At 40.0% G+C, this 25,683-nt stretch overlaps 1 protein-coding gene across 5 annotated transcripts in view; it reads left to right on the forward strand.

Moving 5' to 3' along the window:
- The window catches only part of HECW1 (HECT, C2 and WW domain containing E3 ubiquitin protein ligase 1), a 250,224-nt gene that overhangs the window by 133,528 nt on the left and 91,013 nt on the right, over positions 1–25,683 (forward strand). For all 5 annotated transcript variants that reach the window (XM_005533197.3, XM_088060634.1, XM_088060639.1 and 2 more), the window contains one exon: positions 21,313–21,388. In XM_005533197.3, coding sequence (XP_005533254.2) covers positions 21,313–21,388 — 76 coding nt within the window. The remainder of the gene's footprint in view (positions 1–21,312; positions 21,389–25,683) is intronic.

Here is a 25,683-nt window from a genome sequence, read left to right on the forward strand (position 1 = left end):
AAATGTAACTGTCTGATTTGGAGGGTGTAGGTATAATTAGACTTCAATAGACAGCAAATAAAGAAGGAACAGAAACTTCTAGTGGCTTGTGCACTGTTCAGCAATTGAGGTTAAAAAATGTTTATGGAAAACACAACATGAGGTTGCTGCAATTAATCACAGCAAAGAATGCAAGCCAGGTACATCTTTAACAAGCGTAAGTGGTGTACCTTGAAAAGCTCAGCATTTCCAGGGAGGGAAGCAGCACTTCTCTGGAATCTATGGGTATGCTTAGGTGACTAAGTATTTGTCAAAAGTGAGCAAGAGAATTCCCCTTCCTTATCTTGAGCTGAGAAATAGCCAGAGCTCCCCCAGCTGCAGCTGCCTTCCAATACAAGGCAAGGAGCAGCGTTGTTAGTACCACCAATGTTCTGTATGCATCTCCCCCTCTTACCTGCAAAGGTAAGTCATTCAGGAATGAAAAAAAAACAGGCCAAAATGAGAAGGAGAAATGACCGGAAATATTCACTCAGCTGGAAGGAAGCAGTCAAATACAAAGCTCTCTCTACCAGCATATGGTCCCTTTCCAATGTAAAACAGCACCTAGCAGAAAATATATATGCTAAGAAACAAGTGCTGAAAGAAAGTGGATTCCCTTATTAACCATTTGAGGTGAATAATTTTGAAAAAAGTAGCTGATCCATAAACTGTGGAAGGAAAGTGACCTGTGTGGGTTTCTCATCTTTTGGACTGCCCATTTTGGGCTGTCCCTGATGCAGAATTTCTTTCACAACAGCAGCAGCGCTGTCAACAGCCTGCCTACGTATGTGCTCATACATTGCCAGTGGTGTAGGCTAACATCATGAAGTGGTCTAACATGAAGACATGAGTCTTTAAATTCAAAGAAATTATTACGCTGTCTAGGGACTTGTTTTAGCATTTGAGCAGACAGTTTGGTTTGTCCTATGGTTTTCCATAGGCATTCAAGGAGCAGTTTTGTCATTGTGTGCAAAAGAACATTATGGTGTTAGGAAGCTGTCACAGTTGACAGAAGCTGATCAGAGAAGTTTAGTAGTACCTCTTAGAAGGGAATTGACAAAGATTTGATGTGCATAGGAAACATGAGCACTTTCATGTTACAAAGCCCTGTCTGCACGCATATGCTTGCTTTGAAATGTTCTAGAGAGGGGATACACCAGCCATTTCAGTGGCTACAGCTAACATACGTTCAGAGGGAAGTGGGGCTTTCCTGGCAGAATTTAACCCCAGCAGCTACATAATATAAGGGAATGATTTTTGATATCAGAACAACCCTCAGCATGCTTCTTGCATCTTAAAAATGTAATTAATTTTTTTTTTTCACTTCCATGTTGTTTCATTATAAACCCACAGTAGTGTTTTACAGCCTGATTTGGTCATACTCGGTTCATGTTCAAGCATACTTACTCCCATGAGCAGCCTCCTAATACTTGCACAGTTGAGCCCTTAGTTCAGTGTAATTGCATTTTTGGTTATGCTTTTCTATATCCTAATTATCACTGATTCAAAGAATTTGAAGGTTAATGACACGTCCAAATTAATTCTTATTGCCACCTCAGTAACACAGGCTCTTTTTCAGTATCCAGTTATATAAAGTCTATTGTATTTACACTGCAATTACCCTGTCATGTAGCGAGCACTTCATTTATATGAATTAGTGGAGTTGGAAAGCGTAACCAGGATGTAATTGGTCCTCTGACTGCAGCATAACTATAGTTACTGTGTTATAAATAATAACCTTTTTCTTCCTTTTAGTTTCCTTACTCTCATTTTAAATAGGGATAATTGAGATTTTCTTTAAATATTAAGAAAACTCATTTGTAATGAAGGTCTCTTCTGAGTGCAGTTTAATAATGCTTGCTTTTACAGTTCTGCTTTAGTAAAGGTGTGGAGCATGTGCTGGAACTCCACTGACTTTACTGGAAATGTTTAATTATTTTCCTTCAGATTGGCAGTATCTTTCAAAACAGAATAGAACTGACAAGTAGGGTCACTTGCATTTTCATTATGACAGATTTCAGGTGTGTCAGTGGCTAAAGTAAGAAATTATTCAGATCCATGCTCCTGGTGGCTTTTTTCTCTATCTTGTTACTGACTTTTCAGCTTGGCGTGGTTGAAACTCCTATTACCATTCATTCATAGATTTACACCCTTTTTGGGAAGTAAGTGCCCATAATTTATTATCTAACAAGCAGAAATTGAGCAGGGGAGATACAAACAGTTTTCTTTGTGAACATTGATTTCCTGAGCAGCAGCCCATGGCTCTCAATATGAAGGTATGTGTGTTTTTATTGTACCACCCCAGGAGGAATGTCTGCTTTCCAGCACACTCCTGTTTGCATATTTAAATATTATTTAATTTTGCAGTCTTCATAATTTCCTTATTCATCCATACAAAAGACAGGTTATTTGATCATCTTAACGGATTTGTAAACACAAATACCGAAAATTAGTCTTGGCATCAGAAATCAGGATAGATTAGAAAAAACTTTATGCAACAAATGCTCCCAAAATATTTCTCAGTGTTTTTTTCTGCCCAAATCCACCTGCATATTTCACACAGATCTTCAAGAAGCATATATCTAGGAGAGAAGTGGAAGAGCCTCTTACAAGGTGCGTGTGGGATGTAGGGCAGCAGGTCAGCAGGGATCAGTGCTGCGCTTCTCTGGAATGCAGTGCTTGTCACCGAGGAGGCCCTGGCCTTGCTGCCTTGGAACAGTCACCACAGAGTGCTGGGTCAAGCACTGACTCTGCACATATTACTGTGTTGACAGCCAGTGCCCTTTTGCATCCTGTGGTGAATCCAGGTAGTATAGGAGAGCATGGAGGAACTAGGCCTTTATATCAAATGTATCCCTGGCAGAGTACCAGGTGCTTGAAGTGGGGAAAGGCTCTGTGCCTGTACAGGCAGGTATCCTGTTCAGTGCACTGAAGAGTGGAATGATCTGAAGTGGAAGTTGTTGAGGTCCTGACACTGTCATCTTGACTCCTCTTTTACCACTGCAGGCATGCTTAAATTCCTAGAAGCTTCACACATGATGTGTTTTTGTAGACATACCTGCAATGGATTTACACAGGAAAGAGGTGACAGAAGAAAAAGCTAGCATCTTTTAAATTATTAAGTAAAATAATTCTGCAAGTGTTCATCCATCAGACTTTTTCCTATTGTGGTAGTCCAAATGTGCAGTTCTGCAGATTTAAAGCAGATTAGGGCAGAACAAATACCAGTGGTAATGCTACCATTTGCAGGTTCCATTAAATTGTTGTCCATTTCTTGCCATGTCATGGACTCTATCTAAGCAGCACTAATTGTGGAGCTGCTGAGCCATCCCTAAGTTTCACTGGCCACAGCCTAGTCTTTACTGTGCAGGTCAGTTGCACCAATTTTGGGCTTCTCCGTGTTGCCCTAATTTCTTTGTACATGTTGTTTCAAAGAAAACACTTAGGTCAAATTTAAGCTTAATGGGCATCTGATACTGTATGAACTTCTAAGAGTAGATTTAGAATGGTTTCATTAGCAGGCTTGCAATACAGTACAGTTGAAGTGGAGAGATAAAAAGTAGGACAGATGGGAACTGGAGTGATTTTATTTCAACAACACCAAGAAGACCATTACACAAGCCATTTATTTGTTAATGGGTTCAATAAGAGTCTGGTATTTCCCAGCCACTTGCTTTTGGAATGTCTCTTGTTACGGTCACATAATAGCCATAGTAATATCTGCACATCATATTGCTCCCTTCTGTGGTTTAGTAAATCATGGAGAGATCAGCAACTGTTCAGCACACTGCACTGGTGTAATCATCCTTGCTTTGGCCTTTTACACCCTTAGATACTCTCTCCTTCATCTGGTCAGATTAACGAAAAACAATGCAGTTCCTGACACTATGCAGTGAGTCTGAGGGCAGATATTTTAGTTTTTGGAGAGGGAAGGAAAGAAGGATTTAGACCTGGGGAGTACTTCAGAGCTGAATGTGATAGAGTGCTGAATGAAGGAATGAAGCACCTCCTGTTTCCTCCCTTCTAGGAATTACTTGTCATGATAGGGCATGAATCTGATTGTGGGTGAGCACCAGATAAATTACCAGGGGTAGTTCAGACTACATGACACAGCTTTCCAGTATGTTTTAGTTCAGAAGGTGCAAAAATATTTGATGTTTCTTTACAAAATTGATTCTTTATATCCTTTTTCACTGCATTTTCTGGTTTGATTTGTTATTGCCAATTTTGTACACATTGATTTAAATCTCACTGGGTGCACTAGAAGCCTGCTAATGAATTTTAAAGAACAATGTGTTTTACCCAATTTTTGTGCATGTTTGACTATTATTTAGTGAAAGCACTATTTATACTTGGCACAATCTTACTTTAAAAAAAAAATACACTTTTCACTCAGAAAGAAAAGGAACAGGAATGTTGCCAGGGTGAATCCAGTATCCAGCTAATCTAACACCCAAGACAGTAGAAGCTACAAGAATCCTGCAGTGCATGGGCATGAAATCCTCTAGGTCAAATTTGTTATGTCTATAGTACTGCCTGATGGGGCATAAAGAGGAAAAGACCAGGGTTTGGTATTCTGTGTTCCGTTTTCATTCCAGGACTGCTTATCCACATAATGACTTGCCCTAATGCTTTCACTAACTGTCCTTTCCGGCTCTGCACTGGACCCGCATAGAGAGGTAGCTGTTGGAAAAGCTTATGTCCCTGTTGTAAGTGGGAGGCTTGATGATTGCAAGTCATTGCAGCAGGGAAATAATTTTGATCTTGTCAGTTGTAAACTTTCTGAGTACCCCCACAGGTAAACTTTTTCCATTTAATTAGGCCTTTCAAGTGAAGAAAAAAAAAAAAATCTTTGCTTTCTTCAGTTTTTGCGTTTACCTTTACGTTTGTTCAATTTTATTGTCTTCTCCTATGTTCCAGGATTAGCAAAGATGGAGATAAGCTGTTGGTCTCTCCCATCTCTGTATCAGTCAGCATTGCTTACAGCTTTACCATGTTTCCTTTTACTGAAGTTCTTCTAAGGTATTTAGATGCATGTGCATCAGGTGACACGTGATTCTGATCGACATCTTCTCTTGCACAATTTTTAATACTAAATTAAATTCCTGTTGAAGGCATCAGCAGACATTTTCAGAATCTCTTATAGTCTCTGCTACTCATGAGCTGAAGATCTTTGTGTGTTTAAATAGAAATACGGGGAGAAGAAATGTTGAGTGTGGATAACAACCTCATGGTTTTGTGTAGGACTGCAACTGAGGTATAGAATCATAGAATAGAATCAGAATCATAGTATTGTTTAGGTTGGAAAAGACCTCCAAGATCATTGACTCCAACCTCTGACTGATCACCTTGTCAACTAGACCATAGCACTAAATGCCAAGTACACTTGTTTCTTGAACACCTTCAGGGATGGTGACTCCACCACCTTGGGCAGCCTATTCCAATGCTTGGCAACTCTTTCCTTGAAGAAATTCTTCCTAATGTCCAACTTGAACCTCCCCTGCTGCATCGTGAGGCTATGCCCCACTTGCCACAACCTCCTTGCAGGTAGCTATGGAGAGCGATAAGGCCACCACTGAGCCTCTTTTTCTCCAGGCTAAACAACCCCAGCTCCCTCAGCTGCTCCTAGAGGACTTAGCCTGAAGAGCATTCACCAGCTTTGTTGCCCTTCTCTGCACTTGCTCCAGAGAAAATCTTACTTTAAGTGAGGGGCCCAGAACTGAACAAAGAGCTTCAGATGCAGACTCACCAGAGTCCAATAGAGAGGGACAATCACAGCCCTGGTCCTGTTGGCCACACTATTTTTGATACAGGCCAGGATGCTGTTGGCCTGCTTGGCTATCTAGGCACACACTAGATTATGGTCTGCTGCTGTCAACCAGCACCCCCAGGTCCTTTTCTGCCAGGCAGCTTTGCAGCCACTCTTCCCGCAGCCTCTAGCATTGCCTGGGGTTGTTGTGACCTATGTGTAATACCTGTCACTTGACTGTGTTGAACCTCTTACAGTTGGCCTCTGTCCATCAATCCAGCCTGTCCAGATCCCTCTGCAGAGCCTTTCTACCCTCCAGCAGATCAATACTCCTGCCTAAATTAATGTTATCTGCAAACTGAGGGGGCACTCGATCACCTTGTCCAGATCATCAATAAAGATGTTAAACAGGATGTGCCCCAATAACCCCACCAGTGAGCAGACAGTAATTGGATGTGGCTCCATTCACCACAGTTCTCTGTGCCTGGACATCCAACCAGTGTTTAACCCAGTGCAGAGTGCACCTGTCCAAGCCATGGGCCACCAGCTTCTCCAGGAGAATGCTGTGGGAGACAGTATCAAAGGCTTTACTTCTCCCTCACCTCTGTGAGATTGACATTTTAAAGACAGGCAAGCCCGGGAAATCTCTCTTTTGCTTCTGGCTTTGAAGAGGTATCTGGGTGTTGGTTGGGCCAGCCCCGCTCTGCCACAGCTCATGTGGCCTGGTGGGGCCAGCCCAGACCCCAGCAGTGGCCAGGTGGGGGACAGGAGGCCACGGGGCCCCAACCAGGGCTGGGCCGGGCCATGGCTGTGAACATCTTGCTGACACCAAGCCCTGCCCTGTTGCCGGCCCATGCTGAGCTGGGGTCAGCCATGCCGACCCTGGGAGAGGCTCTGGGCTGGGCCAGGACTCCTCTGCCATGGAGGCAGCTGCCAGGTAGGGGGAGGGAAGCCATTGGCCCACAGCTGAAATTGAAGGAAGCTAAAGCCAGAAACCAGCCATGCAGCCAGAGCGGCTGCCACTGTTCTGGCTGGACCCTCTGAGATCTTGGCACAGCCCCAGCACGGCCTGAAATCCATCACTGTAACTGCTTCAGCCACTGCCCGGCAGAAACCATCATGACCATCTGCAGACCTGTGCAAGATATTAACTCTCCAGTTGCACAGATGAAACTTGCAAAACATTGATCCTCTCATGCATGAGAGAAGAGGATAGGGTGAAGACACAGAGGACAACATAAAGACACCAAGGTCAGTAAAGAAGGGGTCAAGTTCCAGATGGAAGGAGAATGAGGAGATACCTTAGTACTGGGCTGAAAGTTCTTTTGGTAAGACCATGGAGATGGACTGATACACTAAAATATCCCCTTTAATTCATGACAAAGTATGGGGGGGTGGAGTGTTCAAACTGTAGACATGAGCAGAGGCATCCATAATGAGGCAAAGCAGATGTTGAAGTAGCTGTGATCCCATGAGAAGTTTGAACAGCGAGAGAAATGAGAGTGATGAAGACTTTGCATCCCAGGAGAGAAGAAAACATCTGTTCCCAAAGATGAAGATGATCACAGAGATAGATGAAGAGAACCTTTGCTTTTGAACAGGTCATCCTTAAAATAATACCCCACCATAAGTTGACATGGCCCATGAACTCAGCTGTGGGAAGGCTGTGAAATGGAAGGAACTTCACAATTGCAGATTTTTTCCTGGGCATCTGCTGTTTGTGGAAATTAAAAAGCCACAAGAGAGCTGTTTCTTGTGGAGAAGTTCCCATGGCATGGTGAGAGAAGCTCCTGTCCCCACAAGAACTGATGAAAGACTATTGTAGAGGTGGTAACTGACTGAAAATCTCTATGTTGTCAGTTGGAAAAGAAAAGAAGTCGGACAGGGGGAGGAGGAAGTGTTCTGAAGGTTTTGTTCTAATTCTTATTATTCTTTCAGTTTTGTTAATAAAGTTTTCTTTATACCTTTTGAGTTTTGAGCCTGCTTTGCCCTCCTCCTAATTGATGTCTCACAGCAGGAAATGACTAAATAATTATAATAGGTGCACTGGCAATTTTAGCCAGCACTAAACCCACTGCATTATGTGGAGCATTGGCCAGGAAACTCAAATTGGTGAACCTAAACCACTACATGTATGAATTCTAATTTTTCAGATTCTGATTTCTTAATGATGACCCATTTTTAGTACCTGGAATTTCAAGCTAATTTTGCCTTTTTTTAATGTCTTGTTCAGCTTTGTTATATAGCACTGCCGTTGGTCATCTTCGAATTTCACCTCAGATGTGGGTGGCGATGTTTTACTTCTTGGGTATGTGCTAAGAATTAATGCTTTCCAAAAGGGTTACAAATTCTCAAACAAAAGTTGTTATCATAGACTTTAATCAGCTATTAATTCCTATTAGCTGATGAGACAAAGCAGAAGACTTAGCAGTAAGTATTAACTATGCTGAAAAGCACAGTGGTCAGGTTTCTAACTGACATGTCCATTCAGGGAAATTGGCATACTAAGCTGTGCTGATTAGTTTAGAACAAAGAAGAAATGACTCATGTTGAAGAAGGAATGCAAATATTAGCTGAGAGATAGCTGTTTGTGTTGATAAGCCTTCTTAAGATGTTGAATAAATTTTAAACGATGTACAGGGAAAAACCATGAACTTGCTGCTTATCCAAAGCAATGAATAAAATCCCAAATGGCTCTTTAAGAGCTTGCAATGAATGAGGCAAAATAAGCGGATGGAGGTAGGATAGTGAAGGAACTTGTTTAGTAAAATTCTTATGATAACTTCTGTAACAGTAGAAAAACAGGACATCAGGAAAACATGGTAAATACAGCAGAATTACTGTCTCGTGATTTTATTTTTTAAAATACCTGAGATGTTTGTAAAACAATGTTAGGATGTCATAGGCTCATCTTATTTCTTAAAGATGGTCTTTTGTTTAACAGTATTTACCTCTGTGTCTCAAACACACTGCCAAGTGAAAAGGGAAGAGGAAGGCTAATCTGCAGAGAGAGGTGATAACAAAGGTGTGGCTACAGGTTTTAAATCTCTTGGAGTAGATTATGGCAACCTGAAAGCCAGATCCGCTGAAGTAACAGAGATCTTTCTGCCTATTCAGTTGGTCCTTCTCTCTAAGCCTGGATGACCTACTGCACAAATCCAAGCTAGATGCAAGTTATTTACATTGTGTTTCAGTGTGTGGCTGTTTTAAATTACTTACTGCTATAAGGCATGTCACTGTGGACAGACTGCTTTGGAGTCTAATGCAAAGCTGAGTTAAATTGGTTTTGGTGGTTGTTTTGGTTGTAGGTTTTTGTTTGTTTTCTTTTCTTTCAGAAAAGAGTATGGGGACTTAGCTGTGGTTTTTGTCTGAGGTCTCCTGATGCACTGACCAAGCTGCCTGTGCTCTGTTACAGTCCAAGCTGTAGCCTGCAGTTTTTCAGATGGGAGGGAAATGTTTAGTACACACAGATGAGAAATAAGCTGAACATGTAAGTTGTGAATTTGCTGTGCAAAAGCAAAGTACAATTTTACAAAGCTCTGATGCATAATTGAGAATGCTGATAAATTATTGGGTAGGTGTACAGGTTGTAAAGTCTCTGAACCACCCATAAATGTAACACAGATTTTAGTGAAATCACATATTCCTAAACTAAAGGATGCTGTGTTCCCTGTGGCCAGCTGGAAAGCTGGTGCAGTGGGAGCAAAGCTAGGAGATAGGTACAAGACCTCTTCTTGTGTCCACACATCTGTATCACAAGTATCTGAATACAAACCAAAGTATGAACTTAAACCAAGATGGGAAGTTGTGTGCCCAGTCTCTCACTCAGCAATTTTCAGCAAATTTCTGCAGCTCTCATGTACCAACGTGCCTGTTTTCAAGCACTGTGTGGATTTCTTTACATCAGAGCAGCAGCCAGACATAAAGAGGGAAAGAAAGAGGTCACAGAATTTGTTAAAGCTATGTCTGTATCCTGCACTGAACCTGTGTGTAGCTCTGCAGTGACATTTCTTATCTTTTACAGCTGATAGATGCCAGCAATTTAATCCTGATTGGATTTTCTGTAACCAAGTACTTTCCAGCAGCCAGAGTAATAGAGAAAAATAACTTAATTTTCTTGAAATACCTTTCTTTTGTTTTCTTGAAATATCTTTCATTTTCTTGTCTGCTTTCCTTAGTCCTGGAAAGAAGAGGGACAAAGATCTGGGGAGAGAAGAACATTATTGTAATTTTGCAAGGCATAATCCTTCATAAAAATAGCCAGTACTTAAGATCTCTTCTGAAATTACTCATACCCTCAGATAAACTAAAATCAGCAGACGTGACTGAGGAAATGACTATGAGGTAAAATTGCACACATTTATAACTGATGGATTTGTAGGTCATTTTGAATATCTGTGGATAACCTGCAATAACTTGCAGGTCATTTCAGTAGAAATACCCTAAGTAGGCAATAGAGAGGAGCAAGTAGTGACTGAAAGCCAGAAGATTTTTCAACATCCCAAGAGACACCAGTGCCTGCAGGTATCTGCCCTATGAGTATAGTGTGCATGGATGTCCATGTGCGCATGCATGCAAGCCCTACCATCATCATACTAGCCTTTGTTTTATGTGTATGTTGAGTATATCTTGGATTGCCTGTACTTCTCACAAAATTTGGGTGATTCAAAAATACATTTTCAGTGTTGCATTGGGAAAAAGTTATGATGGGAGACAGCTAAAGAAAGAAAGAAGCATTAAAATTTATAAATTTTATATATAGGCAGACTTTATGCTTCACAGTTGTCTTTTAGGTTTACATTTCCTGATTTCTTGGAGCGTGACAGGATAATCATGTTCCCTTAACATAGTTTTGTTGATAGAATAAAGTTATATAATGCACACTTTTTAAAATAATTTTTCCTATAAGTATTACTTGGACCTCTTTCATTCTCAGGCTTTCTTACAAGTGAGGAAATCAATGTAGGTCAGTATGTTATAGATCAGCAGATATGCATAAGAATATTTCTTCAACAGAATTTGTGAACCCTTTGTTCATTTTTAATCCTTGAATCTCTTGGGAAACATATTCCTTTTCCATTAAATATTTGGGTCTTTTTTCCCCTGGCTAGCTAGTTGAGTTCTCAGGCAAGCTTGTTTCCATCTGTACTGAAGGCATGCAGCACCTCCCTACTCAATATCTACACTTTAGAAGAAGGTTTAAATTCTTACATCTGTAAAGTCCGATGGAAAGCAGCTTAATTGTTCTTACATGCTTCTGTTTTTAACTCAACAAGTTAAAAGTCTGATTTTTATTTACACTGAGGCAGCTTTTGCCCTTCTGCCTATGTGGTAGGACTTTGTGGTAAACCTAAGTATAAACCACATTAATTTCTTAATTATTAATTAATTAAGTATCAACAACTTATTCTTAGCAAGGGGCAACTAGTGCCACTTATAATACCTAACTAACCCTGGGTAATTGTTAAACTTCAGTTCACAAAATGCATGATGAACTATATCTCAGATACCTATATATTTGTGACTTTTTTCTGGCAGACTGCAACTGTACTAGGACTGTGATTCCAGAGGTGAAATGTTTGAGGGAACCCAAGGCTGTTACTGTACCCCTGAGTCAGTTACATGGGAATATTTAAAACATAATACCAAAAAAGTCTGGAAGTGCCACTGTTGTCAGGAAACCCTGGTTTTTAAGACAGCCTTTTTATTTGTCTTATTTTTCCCCAAAGGATCTCACTTACCTTTGTTGTAGGCAAGTCTGAAAGCTGCTGCTGTCAGGTTTGAATTCTAACAAAGCTGTAGTGGTTACTCTTGGGGTATTGGGATTTTTCTAGTGTTTGGCTTGGGTGTTTTGAGATGTATCTGAAAAGGGAGGAAGGAAATTTTTTAAGAAGTAAAAATCTGGAATTTTAGAAATTAATTTCTTCCTTTCCTTATAGCATCCTCCACTGCTTTTTCCTTTGTTTTCCATTTTGTTCTATAGACCCTTGCCTTTTTCCCTCTTTTCTGGTTGCAGTTTTTCCTTTTCTGGTAAATTTCTTTCACTTTTTTTTGGCTTCTTCCTTTCAAGGTTTTGAAGAGCTTCTGGATTAGGAGAGGTCTAGACTGTCTGAAAAGCATGCTGAGTGCTGACTACAACCAGCCTCTAGGTCCACTTGGCTGCCTCTCAGACAGGTAGCTGATAACTGTGTGAGCCTCACAGTGGGGTGGTCAGAGCTGGCAGGAGCGCCCAGGTGTGTGAAACATCTCCTCTCTTGCTGTGGGGGTGAGCTATGGCCAATTTAGGCTTAGCTTGTGGGTCTGCTGTAGTTAATGATTTTCCTGCATTTAGTTGACACCACTTTCCCCTCCTATTGCGTTTAATGACTTTATGTTCAGAAGACTTGCATCCAGTATGCACCAAGCCCAAACCTTCACAAGGCTTCTTGTGGCAACCAAATTACTGTGACGAATTAATCTTCTGCTCGAGATCAGATTTTGTAAAAGCTGTTCCTCTCCAGAAGTCCTTCCTATACCTCAGGTTTGCTTAGTGCCTTGCAACACTCATTTTCAGAATGAGTCTGGCCTCTGTTTTCTTCATCCTTCAGACTGGACTTTAAATATGAGGAGTTGCAGAGACAGAGGTGGGTTTATTTATTCAGTCCTAAGGGAATTCTTATGTCAAATGTTACTGATTCCTTCAACTACCTAATGGGATATTGTAAGGAACTAGCAGAATCTAGTCATAGCACATGTTGAGATGATAGCAGGTCGTGGACACGAGCAGCAGCAAGAGACATTCTGATTAGGCTTCAGGAATATCTTTTGTCTCAAGAGAGTAGTCAAACATTTAGAATGGGTTGCCCAGAGAGCTTGTGGAATCTCCATCCTCAGAGATACTCAAAGCTGAACTGGAAAAAACCTGGGCCCCAGAGTAGCCTGCTCTAAGTTGGACCTGTTTTGACTGAAGGGTCAGGTGACTTCAGGAGATCTCTTCCAACATTGTTTATTCTATGGCGGTTTGATTACAATCAGTATTCCCACAAGCCCACTTCACTGGAGAAGGCTGTTGACTTTTTAAAGCCTGCTGTTCTAGAAAGCAGCAACCTAAGAAAAATAGAACATCAAGTGCTGTAGACAGCAAAAGCCAGCTGGAAAACAAAGGCTATTTTTAAATAGAAAAGATGAAAATAAAACAACCACAAAATCAGGCAAATAGCAAAACAAGCAAACAAAAAATCAAACCCATGGGTTTGCTAAGGTGAGATAAGCAGTTTCTGCTGAGTCTAATGGATCTGCTAAAAGGAGAAACAGAGTGTGAATGAGGCTGCATTAACTAAGTGGCTGTAGATACTGTAAAATCAGATTTTTTTTTCTTCTCAGCTTTATCCTTTCTGTGGCATCCTAACTTGAAAAATGCTCTGTGTAATGAAATATTTTATTAGGAATTCAGCAAGATTGAAGGACATCTGAAGTGCCACAGATATTTCTCTACTTTTAGATTCAGACTATAAATCCACAGTTGCCTCATTTCTGCCCAAAGCAGGACCCAAGGCTGAAAGCAAAGTGACTGTAACTCGCTTCTGGAAATAATGGTATTCATAGTTGAAGTGGTATTTGAGGCATTCATTTAGAAGAATGGGCATTGTTCGCTGTCTAGCTGCTTCTTTTATGGTGCAAAGGGTCATTGACTCCGTTCCCTTGTCCATAGGGTTTGACAGAATGACTAATGCTCTGAGCCCTTCTTCAAACTCAGCTTAGCTGAAAGATACGGTTCTCTCCCTCACGTGTCAGCATTACTCATCTGGGCACTCATCCCATTTAAACCATGTTAGAAGAGTGAGGAGTTTCTGAAGCTGTAGTGAGGGCAGCAGCTACGTTTCCTGCCTTCCAAAGACATCATGGATGTGTCAGTGTTTCCACTATACATGCCCTATGTTCTGGTGACTGGTCATTTCACAGGCAGAGAAAAGGTGCTGGCAGCAATTTTTAATTCTCCATACAAACCAAGTGTTTTCATGAAAAGTCTGAATTTGAAGTCTGTGGGGGAAATTTCATGCAAAATTACATGATCCAATCAGTGCCCAGTAGGCCTCTTCATCTGTCAATGGCAAACTTAGTTATTTCAGTGGCTTGCAGGATATTGCTTAGGTGTTCCAGAGAGGATAGTATTTACAAGCAGTTCTTGCTGTCAGAGTGCTTAAGCATATTAATAGTCTATGTGTGGACTTGTCAGATTTACAGGGCCAAACCTGTTCTGCATTAGGCAGTTGCCTGGTGTAAATCTGATCATAACACCAGATTTTCTTAGAGGTTTTTTTTCTGTATGGTGGTAAGACTGGGAAGCACAAAGCTGTTTAGCAACCACAACAAGCCATCCTCTCTGCTAACTAAACTGGAGTTTGTTTTGGAGATTGGGTCTCTAAAATACTGTCATGCTTTGGACCACTTTAACCTTGTTGGGAGACTTCTTCAGGCTCACAGGGTCATTGGCACCAAATAGCCTGCAGTCTCAGAGCCAGTGTGGGGGCAGTCAGTAGGATATGCTTCAGAAAACAATCCTCCCCGAAGTTCAGTACGTTTAAGTGAAATATCTGCTGCTCTCAGTCCAGATGCATATACATACAGTCCAGCTTTCAACCCAGAAACAGCAACCCAAAGCCTACCACATGCATGTCATTGTCTTTCAGTATCTGAAAATCTAAGACTATTTAAATGAAGTTTCAAAGAGTGAAAGAAGATCAAAAGTCCTAACCGAAGCTTTTCCTCTGCTGCCAAAGGATAACTGAAATTTATTAGGCAGAGCTGTTGAAACAATTAAGGACCTGAATTTAATAAATTTTTGGAAGAAAAAGATACTGGGCTTTGTGAGAGGTACTGATTTCTTGCCTCTGTCCTTGATTTTGTTTTAATTGCAAGTGTTTGCTCCTAACATCCTTATTTGAGATTCTGGTTGTGCTGGAAGAGCATGCTATGCACATAGAATTGGTTGGGGAATATGAAATAGTTTCATGCCTATATGGAAACCTCCATATACTTGGTATGTACTCTCACTGGATGTCGTCTTGTTGTAAGCCTGTGGATAATTGCCTTCTAGAGGACATCACTGATGCACTTCACTGAGCAGCAGGGTTTTTTTACAGTATTTTAGTTTGGCTGACACAGTTTGTAATCTAGAATCTGGTGAAAGAATTCATAAGATGTTCCATGGGGAAAAAGAATTTTTACTCACTTCCTTGCTACCTGTTTAAGGGATTTCTAGGACAAGAGTTTTTGGAATTAAAAACTTCTGTCTCCTGGGAATAAAGTTATCAATAAACACTGCTGCAGGGCGGGGCAAAAGATGTGGTCTGCAGAGAGGGGGAAATTGTCATATGCCCACAAAAGGCAGATTCTTCACTTCATTAGGGAATGGCATTGAGAAGGTGGCGTATTACAAGGCTAGAATGCTGCTGACCATGGCATATGGGGAAGTCTGTGTGTGTGTGTGTGTGTGTGTGTGTGTGTGTGTGTGTGTATGTGGTCACAGTCCTTCAGGGACGTGAGCTGGCAGCAGAGCACCCAGCAGGAGTTAGGCTGCTGCTGGAGAAGCTGGCAGCTGTTTGGAAGCACCTGATAGAAAAATACCACTGTGCCAGTACAATGGCTTAACAAGCTAACAGGATAAGTGGAATATATTGCATTCGAGAGCTGGATAATTCTGTTAGCAGAGTGGGGGTTGCAGCTGAAGCACTGCCACTAATTAGGGGTAGATTTTCAAAGTGGTGCCTGGGATTATAGACATAATTCTGTCAGTGGAAGTCAGGGAGTTCCGATCTGCATTTGTTCCTTTCAAAATTCTCCCCTTTCATCCCAGAGCAGCTTCTTCACTGAAGAAGCCAAATGATGGTGTGAAAGGAGGCACTTGCTCAGTCTGTGTTTGCTTAGTCAGTTTTTTTACAGAACAGTTTATTTTTAAATTCAGCACCTGGGAGGAAATGGGAATATTCACCCATTTGTAGATCTACTGAGGAATTCCCTCTCTAAAGAAGATGGTAGAATATGAAGTGTGAACTCAGGATAATGTCTGATATTCTCTTACTGTGATAAGATGCTTCACTGCTGAGCTGTAGAAAATGTAAGCCTTTTTCCACTTGTTTTGAAGAGTTGACCTAATGTTAAGCATTCAGTGAAGTCAAGAGTGCAACAGTAAAAAGCTGACAGAAATAGGTTAGGGAAGAATAAATTTTTGAGGACTGTTTGGGACTCCTGTGCCATGTACACTCTGGTCTATTAAAATAATACCTCCAAGCGGGTTTAAACTGAAATCAGCAAGGCTGTTAACCCTACTTATTTTGCTTTAAATCTGCTGGCAAGTTCAGTGGTCTTGAAAAGCAGGGAACAGAGAACTGGAGCTTGAAGTAAACATAGCGCAGACAGTGACTGGACAGCTTGTCTTTTGCACTGTGACACCACATCTTTAGCTCTGACACACCTAGCAATAACTTCTGTTTGCTGATGCACAGTTTGGGGCTAAATTGAGGCTATTTTTCATTTTTGATTTGAATCAAGCACAGGTTGTAGCCTCACCTTTTTACATTGCTCTGATCTACTGCTTTTCATCCTCAGAGCCAGTGTATACGAACAGAAATTTTGCGGCTTTACATTTGTGGTTTCCAGTCTTCTTTCATTGTAGACTTCCATCTTGATTATAGGTCTAGATAGTACTGCTTGGAGCAGTACTCTTCTGAGTATTCAGAGCAGTACTCTGAGCTCTTCTGAATACTTTGATGTGTCCTTAGACCTACTTTTTGAAAGAAAAACTCTTGTGAATAGATAATATTGCCTCAGCTAGAGCTTTGCAAGTTTACCTGACTTTTTAATCTGTGTTAGATATTACTGTAGTTTAAATCTGTGCTATCAGTGTAAAATATTCTGGGTTTTAATTAGCATCTTGTAAAATGGGAACTTGATTATATTGAGCATTAGGTCATGTCCATGATGCTCACCATGATATAAAATCAATGAAAGCAAACAGGTAGTGCAGTACTGATTTTAATATCACTGTAATTTCCTCTGTTTAAATGGAAGAAATACTGACCTGTGGGAGGTAATTTATATCAGTTAAATTTCACCATTCTTTTGCAGCAGAAGTTACTGATAAAGAAGTGCTTTGGCTGTCAGCGAAGAGTAAGATTACTTAATTTAGGTGTTTCTTTCACTTATGCAAAAAAGAAAAGTCACTTAGCTTTGTTGAATCTCTTCATGTGAGCACAGTGGCCAAAAATGTCCTCTTCCTTCTGGAGAGGAAGAGTGCTACAGAACACTAAGACATGAGAGTGTTTTTCTGTGCTGTGTGTGGGAAAAGGAGTAAGTGCTTGTATTTTTCATCTGCGCATGTCTAGCTGTGGGAGATGCACATAATAAAATCATATCTATCTTGCTTGGTATCAGCAGGACTTTAAGAATAGTTAAGTTGTGCTGCACAATAGACAAGCATGCTAAAAGGAATTTAATGCTGCAAAGGAGGTTTTGCCAGCATGCTGCACTATTACCAGTCACTGCGGTGTCCAAACAGAGCACCAGGTAAACACAGTTACAATTAGATTCTTCCAGACCTGTATTCACACTGTGTCCAAAAGGATTTGTCTTATCATAACCTAGAGCAACAGGGTGGCTGAATAGGGGCACCCTAAAGGTGCCCTGAATTTTCAGGAGCAAGAGCATTGTCTTTGTTACTCTTCCACGTATTTAGGGTGGCTAGTTAAGGGAAGGGTATTTTAGGAGATATTTTTAATTAGTTGTGAGAGTTTTTGTTTCTGGCTTTCTGCTTAGACAAATTTTTAGTGTTGCATTTGGAATTTTGCATCAGCAAGAACTGATGGACTGTAATACTCTGGGATTTCTCAAGATGATTTTTTTTTTTTTCATAACTCATGCCATGGCTAAAGAGAAAGGGAATCTCGAGGGCACCCTTTGCTAGTGTGAAACCTGTCTCCTTTCTCTTTCAGGGTCACATAAGTTCCTTCTAGCATTTGCAGGAACTGCTCACCAGGAAAAGTGATTTCAGGACAAGACTATTATTTTTAAAGTTCAGTCTTCTCCTTTGGTCTTCTTTTTTTCTCTGCACTGTAAAAATAAAAAGCACTAACAAAGCTGGGCCATTTCCTGAGGTCAGCAAGTCCCAACAGGCTTCAGTCTGGCCTCACGTACCTTCTTCTGTTTCCTGGTTAGCCATCACAGGTGCTGGTAGTCATCTTTCACCTTGCTTCAGAGTTTAGGAAACTATCACAGACCAGAAGATTTTACAGTGTGTGTTTACTAGAGAATATTTTAAAGGAAGTACCGATGCTTCTGTAACTGTTTGAATGTATGTGCTGACATTGGTGGCTATGACACTGTCTCCTATTACATTCAAAAAAATCAAAAGGAGGTTTGAACCCAGTTCAAGAAATCTTTGGTTTTTGGAGACAGATTCAGCTAGGTTTGAAGTTGCAGCTTATGTCCCATCTTCATGTCTAGATATAGCAGAAATATGTAGTAAAAGCATATTAAATCTGTTTTGTATCAGCAGGACCTGTAAAATAATTAGGCTGGGTTGTGCAATTTGCAGAAATGGCATTATAAACTAAAAATATCACGTTAATTCAGACTGAGCTCTCACATCAAGGACATAAAAAAGACAGAAGTTATTGAGGAAAAATCACATTTGTTCCTTTTCATGTGAAGGACTTCAAGCCCATAGGATGTCAAGTGATGAGATTAATGTTGTCTGTCTGTCAACTAACTGTGTTTTAAGTGGCAGTTGAGAAGATAGAGGGGTTTTTGCCTCCTGATGACTAAACTCAAGGTTTATTTACAGTGACAAAACTCCCAATGTAATTATATTGCAGCCACTGAGATGAGTCTAGATTTCCCTCACGATGAATGGCAAGCAGGAGCAGTATGACCTGTGCACATCCCTATCCCAGGCCTCAAGATACTATGAAACTCATTTGATATGGCTGCTGATGAGCTCTGTTGACCACTCACCCTCTTTTGCCCTGCCCTGCATCAAGTGCAGCCTTGTCCTCATTACTTGGGACAGTCTGGTATTGCATTAGAAAACGGAATCCAGACTGCAGCAAATAGCTCTTCTTATTTTCAGAAAATCAGACTTAATAACCAGTGCCTTCAGACTACTGGAGGATGAGGAGCACAGGTTTGTGATGGTAGAGCTCCACAGGAGGCTCAGTTGTATGAAGTCTTTAATGGTTCACCACTGGTCTCAAAACAAAGGACAAAAGCTTGTCTCCTTCAGCCTTTCTGCCATGCATTCCCTTTCTCATCCACCTGGCCAGGAAGAAAATCAGAAAAGCTTCCAGCAAGTGTTTCATTTTGCTAAGGTTATTGCGAGGCATTCTCAAAAGGGCTGGCATGCTGATGTAGTGCTGCATCTCAGAGAGTTATGCAGGGGTCAGCTACTGAGGATGGAACTCATTTGCACAGCAGGGCTGGCTTTTAGTACCCCTGATTGTATGGCTAAGTGGTGAGCACTTGACAGAACGCTGTGGGGTGCACCTGCTTCACAGAACAGATGGACCCTTCAGGAGCTAATAAGTTTATTTTGTTGTTGTTTCACTTATGGGACTTGGGTGTGTTACTACTATCCTTGTATAATGGCAAGCCTTGCTAGTGCAAGTTTGACCATGCTGAAGATGCTTTGCTTTGTATCAGGATTTGTGACAACACTCTATTGTAACTGTCTCAATACAGTTTTACTAATGTAGATATGGCCCCTGAAGGGTCATTTAATAGCAAATATTTTAAAGTTTTGAACAGGTTTTCAGTACCCCATCAGATCCTCCCCTGTTTATTCAAAGTGCAGTTTGCTGAACTATTCATACTGACATGATGCATGATGTACATGGCAGATCTAAATAAAACCCCAGAAAAATGTTGAAGGAGTAGAAAAAAGCGCCTTTTATGTGCACATAAATGTGCACATATCTAGGTTGTTCGGCCCTGTTACTATCCTGGACAAAATCATGAAAAGACCATAAAAGTAAGCATTAAAGCGTAATGTGTAATCATTGTCAGGGAGTGACATAGTATGAAAAATATAAGTTGACAAAGAAATGTCACTGTTTCTTGATGGGATCAGTACTTTGGCTGGTAAAGGTTGCCGAGTTCTTGTCATAAAGTTCCTATAGTCACATATATTCTGATTTAAATGTGTCTCTAACCAGAAATCAGTGGTGGTTTCAATAAATATATTGAAACCTACTTTGCTGAGAATGCAAATAGTGCAATTGCAACTAATTAGCTGTAATCCAACAGGGATGTTTCTACTGGAATTTATTCATAGTCCTGCCCTACTCATTACCTTTTATCCCATTCAGATAATCTGGAAGAAACAAAATGATTATGACTAAAAGTCAGGTCCAACAGAATCCATTATTTTATAAGGATGTCTAAGTTCAATCCATGTATTTTTTATCTACATCTCATCCACGTGTGGTTGTTTAATCCCTGTTAGCTGGGCTAAGTACCCACTTGCCCAGGCTTTGCACTATCCGGGGGCAGAGAGCAGCTTGTTTTCTAAGTTAAGCTTGACTACACAATATTTAATATACCGAGCAATGAGTCACAGCTGAGTGGGACTTCAGTTACTGTTTCCCATCAGAAATTGAAACTTCACTGCATAAATGTTGTTTTCCTTTTTTGGCTGAAAGCTGAATGGCAAGTGTGACATGGAGCTGCTGCTTCCCGGGGGCAGAGCAGCGCTTGGTTTGACGCCAAAGTCGGTGGGAAGCAGTACTCATAGCACCACCTCCCTGCTGAACTTGGAATCTGACACCCGACGGCATCTCCTCTGCCCTGCTCAGGGACTCCACACAAAACCTACTGGTGGTGGCCTTCTCCTAATGCCCCAGACACTGGCCCATGGGTGTTCTTGCTTCCCAGTTCTGATCACACCCAGAAGGCAGCTTGGGGCCTAATTTGCACAACAGCAGCTCTCCAATAAACCTGCTGAACCAAAACTGACATTAAAAACTGAACTGTGGAGTACAAAGAGTAATCTATGGATTTTTAATTATTTTTTTTTCCAGCTCACCCTCGATGTATATTCTTAGCATAATTCACAGTAGGTTTTTTATGCAGGGTACTAGTAATCTCTCAGAAGTCTTTCTCAAAGGTATGCAATAAACTGTCTGGAACAAGATTTTCCACACAATTAATGAGGTATTATAAAGATGGAAGTTGTTTCAAGAGGTGATAGCCACATCCCAATCCTTATGTACTACTTTTATCTCCTGATTAATAAGTAGTTCCTTTTTGAGTAAAGAACTGCTATACTCAAATTACAGTAGTATTTTTGCATAATTCTGTTTTTTTAAGGGAAAGCTTCCAGGCAGGGATGACTTAGGTCATTAATGGTTAAATGACTACCTAAATAAAAACATGGTTTTGATCTCTGGTTGTGTAATTGATCCTTAGTTTGATAAAACTAACTAAGACTCTGTAAAAAAGACAGTTACTAATTAATTTTCTGTTCAATAGTTGTTGGAGACTACTCTTTCTCATAATTCTTTATCTCCCAGCAGATTTTTAAAAGCATCACCAATGAAGACTCAGTCCAGGGACAAGGAAGTCGGAGACTGATAAGTTTTTCATTGTCAGGTAAGTCACTGCTGATACAAAAGGTTTAAGGCCAAACAGTTTGTGACTGAAGTTATTAGAACCTTTCATGTACACAGCTGTGTAAGTATATATATGTATATATTTATGCATGGGTTCTTTGTCTGTTGTTCTAGAAGTGATGCTGAGACAGAGAGTAAATATCTAGTATTATTGTCACACTCCTTTCCTTCAATGAGAGTTATGTGCTCAAGTAGCTTCTTCTAAGTAGAGTTCTGGGGCCATATTAGGTTTTTTGGTTTACAATTAAATATGTAGGTAAGGGAAAGTAAGATCAAAGGCGTGTGCTTTATTTACAGAGCAAAATGCCATTTGTGGGAGTACTCTGTTCCTTGGAAAGCACAGTCATGGTCTGGACCTGAGGTAGATCCATATGCTGTGGTGCAGAAGCTTCTCTGTATCACTCAAAAGTGATTCTCAGACTTCTTGAGCCAGAAGACTGCTCTCACTTACCTGCATTTCATGAGGAATGCTCAACCTCATTACTTGGCATGTCAAAGTAAAACTGCAGGTTTTAAGGGCTTAATATGTTTCCATGTGAGACCTATGAACTATTTGATCTGGGTTTGGTAAGAACAAGATGTAAATCACATCTGTAGACGGAAACCAGTTTGTCAAAAGAGAGTGGTTATGAGCATGACTCTTATTTTGGAGTCTTATGCTTGCTGGTTCATTTCCTTATTTTTTTAGCTCCTGGAAGACAAAGAGAAAAATGCTTGACTTGACTTGGAAATTATTTGAGCATGTAGTACAGAGTAAATGTGGTACCCTAGTTCAAAAGTTTTACAGGCATAGGCTTGTGTCAAGCTTCCCTTTATTAAGGATGCGTGTCAGTGCTTTTCCAAATTAGGCAGCCAGTGTGGTTCTTGCGAGGTTGTGTATGATACATGGCAGATCAGACTGACGTTGGGCAGGGCTTTTTTAACACATGACTTACTTTTGCCAAGTTGCACACTGGACATCCATCCATCCGTTGATAAAACCAAAGGTTTAGCTCAACAGAAATAAAGAAGTAGACTTAATATTTTTTAATGTCCATAAATAATCTTACACAGAAAATGTGGCCCAGAGCTAGTTACAGTTTTTCATTCTCTCAGATTCTTTTGCCTAGTAAGCCAAGAGGTGTCAAGAGTAGTAATTTGTAAGACTGCTAAATAATGTGGTGTCAGTGGACCCTTTTATAAACTAGAGTATCTAATTTACAGCTTGATTTAAAGTAAAGACCATACCTCATAATACACTTGGGATATCTTATTCCAGTGATTCACAAGCAATTAATCTGCATATATATCGCATCCATATTAACAACATCATCACAGCCAGGTATATGAAAAGCTTTGATGAAATAATTTGGCAATTATTTTATCAAAAATCTAAGTTAGCAAAATAGTTCCATTTCAATCTTTCTGAAATTAACAGATTAATACATCACAAGGATTTATCTATTACCTTCTTAGTTAACACCATGCAACAAAACGTCTCTCTCAAAGCAAAATTATTGCTATCCCTCTATCTATTATGCTAGCTAATAAAATGCAAATCAAGGCAGAACTCCTGGAGGCATCAGAAGGAACTGGGATTCCTTTCCATTTGCACCACTATCTCAGTAGTAACCTCTCTACTGTCACTCGCTTATACAGAGTTTTCCTTTCCAATATCTATATTTTGGTATACTGTTATCTTCAGTCATTAGTCAATACAATCATTACTTAAAAGTTAGGTTTCCAAATTATGGTTGATTTAGTTGCAGTTAAAAAAATGTGGCTGGAATGTCTTTAGTGTCCCTGGAGGTGACTGCACCAACACAGAGGAATCGTGTCCTAAGCAGTCTGTAATCTAAAGAATGCAAGAAGAGCTATGCTTTCTGCCATATAATTTTTCTAGAAGAAAAAGTTATTAGAGTGGGAGAGAAAAATCTCAAATTAGGCCAAATCACAAGAAACCCTGAACAATATGAGTGCATTTCAGCTGACTTGTATTGCTTTCTCTACCTCTGAGAGAGTCCAGTGAGACCCTCTGTTGAAATGAACTGTGTGGAAACAGTTTTTTTTCTAAAAAGCTTTTGACAAAGTGCTTTATTCTTTCTGCAGTTTATTGATTATTTGGTTGTACAAAATCCAACTGTTTCACTGGAGGGTTTTTTTTGAGAAAATATTTCTGGATTGAATAAAAATGTCAAACAATGAAAAAGGTGTAAAATCCTTCAAGGCACAAGAATATGACTAGCTTCTTGAGAATGGAAATAGCAGAGAGTTTGCTCTGTGTCACTAGGAGGGTTTTTTACTTCATGTTTGCTTCCTTGAAGACTGGAAGTTGGTCCTGTGAAAGGCTGGTTTAGATTAATAGGTTCACTGGCAACACTGATCTCAAATAAGGTAGTTTCCCATGGTTAAGCTTCTTAATGATTTTTATGATGACTGTATTATTATAGCTTTCATTATTTAAAATATCAAGAGAAATATTTTAAGCCTAATTAAGCTAGACTGAAAAAAGCCTTTAAGGAAAACTCTGCAGTCCACTTTGCATTTACCTTTCAAACATGCCTTTTCCACTGTTACCAGTGAATGTCACACTTCCATTAAGGTGGCTGAAAAGCGTCAGAGCTCTCTTGCATGAAGTACAGAAGGAAAAAATGTGCTAAGCTTCCTGCAATGTACTAGCTACTTCACTTGCAGGTTCATGGTTTAGCAGCAGTATAATGCATTTGCTGAAAGCCCTTAAAACCAGTCTTGTTGGCTGGTATATTTAGGGTGTTATCATGAGGTTTGCATAATATGCCTCCTAGGTCTATGTTGCATCAAATAAATTTTTTCAGGCTTTAATATTTCACATATCTCATGTTTTCACACACTTTATTTATAAGTGTCCTTAGGGAACAAATTACCAGAAGATCTGAACATTGCACAATCATTCAGGCATTTATCTCCATCACACCTCTCTGAGAATCTTGTTAGTTGTTTTTGTGTAGTTGTTAGACCAGGTATTCAAGTAATAACAGTTGTCAGTTTATAGAAGTTAGACCATAAATCACAACTGAAAATAGTGCAAGGTCTGCTAAGGGTCATTATGGCAGTAGTTGTTAGCATGAAATGCTTGTTCAGAATGCAGATATATAATGCACTTTATTTTCCTTTTTTTTTTTTTTTTTCCAAATCCTAGTGGCTTACTTTATAACTACGAATCCCACGCCTTTTTCTTACCTGTCAGAACTTGTGTCAAGGTGAAGTGGCTTTTTACCACGTCCAGTACACACTGTGCCTACAAAGTATGCCTAGACTAGCAGTTTGAAAGGCCTCAGAAGGCTTTGAATTCAACTACTCTTATCTCCTATTTAAACACAGGACACCTTGCCCCATGGTGGTGAGCTTTGTGTGAGTTTGGCTCAGACGTGTCTCACAGACAGGTGTTTAGTCAGGATCTGAGGATACCAAGATGGTACTTAGCTCCAGTGGTTAATCACTTGCAGTGATAAAAACACTTATCCCTTGCTGTGATAAGCTGTTCACATTAGTGGTTCAAACTTTTTCTGTGTTTTCCTTCTTGATGAAGATGATTAAAAAGGTAGCCTATCTCTCAGACATTTTGGAATACTTAATTCCAACACTACTGGCTTTCATTTATTAATACACCTATTTTCTTCCTAGTACCTCTGCTGCCCTTCTTTTAACAAACGAGAAACCCTTTTGTTTTTCTCTGAAGCATTTACAGATAGGAAAAAATATTTTCTTCTCTTTTTCAGTGTCTTTAATATTTTGCCTGAGAGCCCTATGACAGAAACATTTTGGTTTATTTGATCCACTTAGTCTTTTTTTTAAATCTCAGACCTTAAAACCTTCTTTTGCAATTACACTAGCTCTTTCTTTTCTTCCTGGATTTTATTTTAATAGAAAAGTGAAGTCTGTCTATATGTCTGTAATTTCTGAGAGCAAAAAGAAGCACTTTTTTTAACCTCTTGCATATCATCAGTTACAGAATCTCATTCAGTAGCTGATCAAGTCAGTCATCTCTTGTACTTGAAGTAGTATCTTTCTCAATTTCCCTGCATTAGTTTGCTGTGTTGGATTTTAAGACTTCTTATCACTGCACATTACTGTTTGATTTCTAGAATTCCTTAATATTTGTTTCTTGAAATCTAATTAATCCCAGATGCAATACTTCTGAAAATCCTTGCTCACCTTCTTCCAAAGAGGTGATTGCCAAATAAAGTTTGGTATCATACACTGCTTCATTAGTCAAACTGACATTTCAATAAATGCAATATTGCTGTGGTCTTACTA

This window comes from Pseudopodoces humilis, chromosome 1 (assembly GCF_049639895.1).
Source record: "Pseudopodoces humilis isolate 2021_Gansu_Grassland_sample_001 chromosome 1, ASM4963989v1, whole genome shotgun sequence".
NCBI classification, from domain to species: domain Eukaryota; kingdom Metazoa; phylum Chordata; class Aves; order Passeriformes; family Paridae; genus Pseudopodoces; species Pseudopodoces humilis.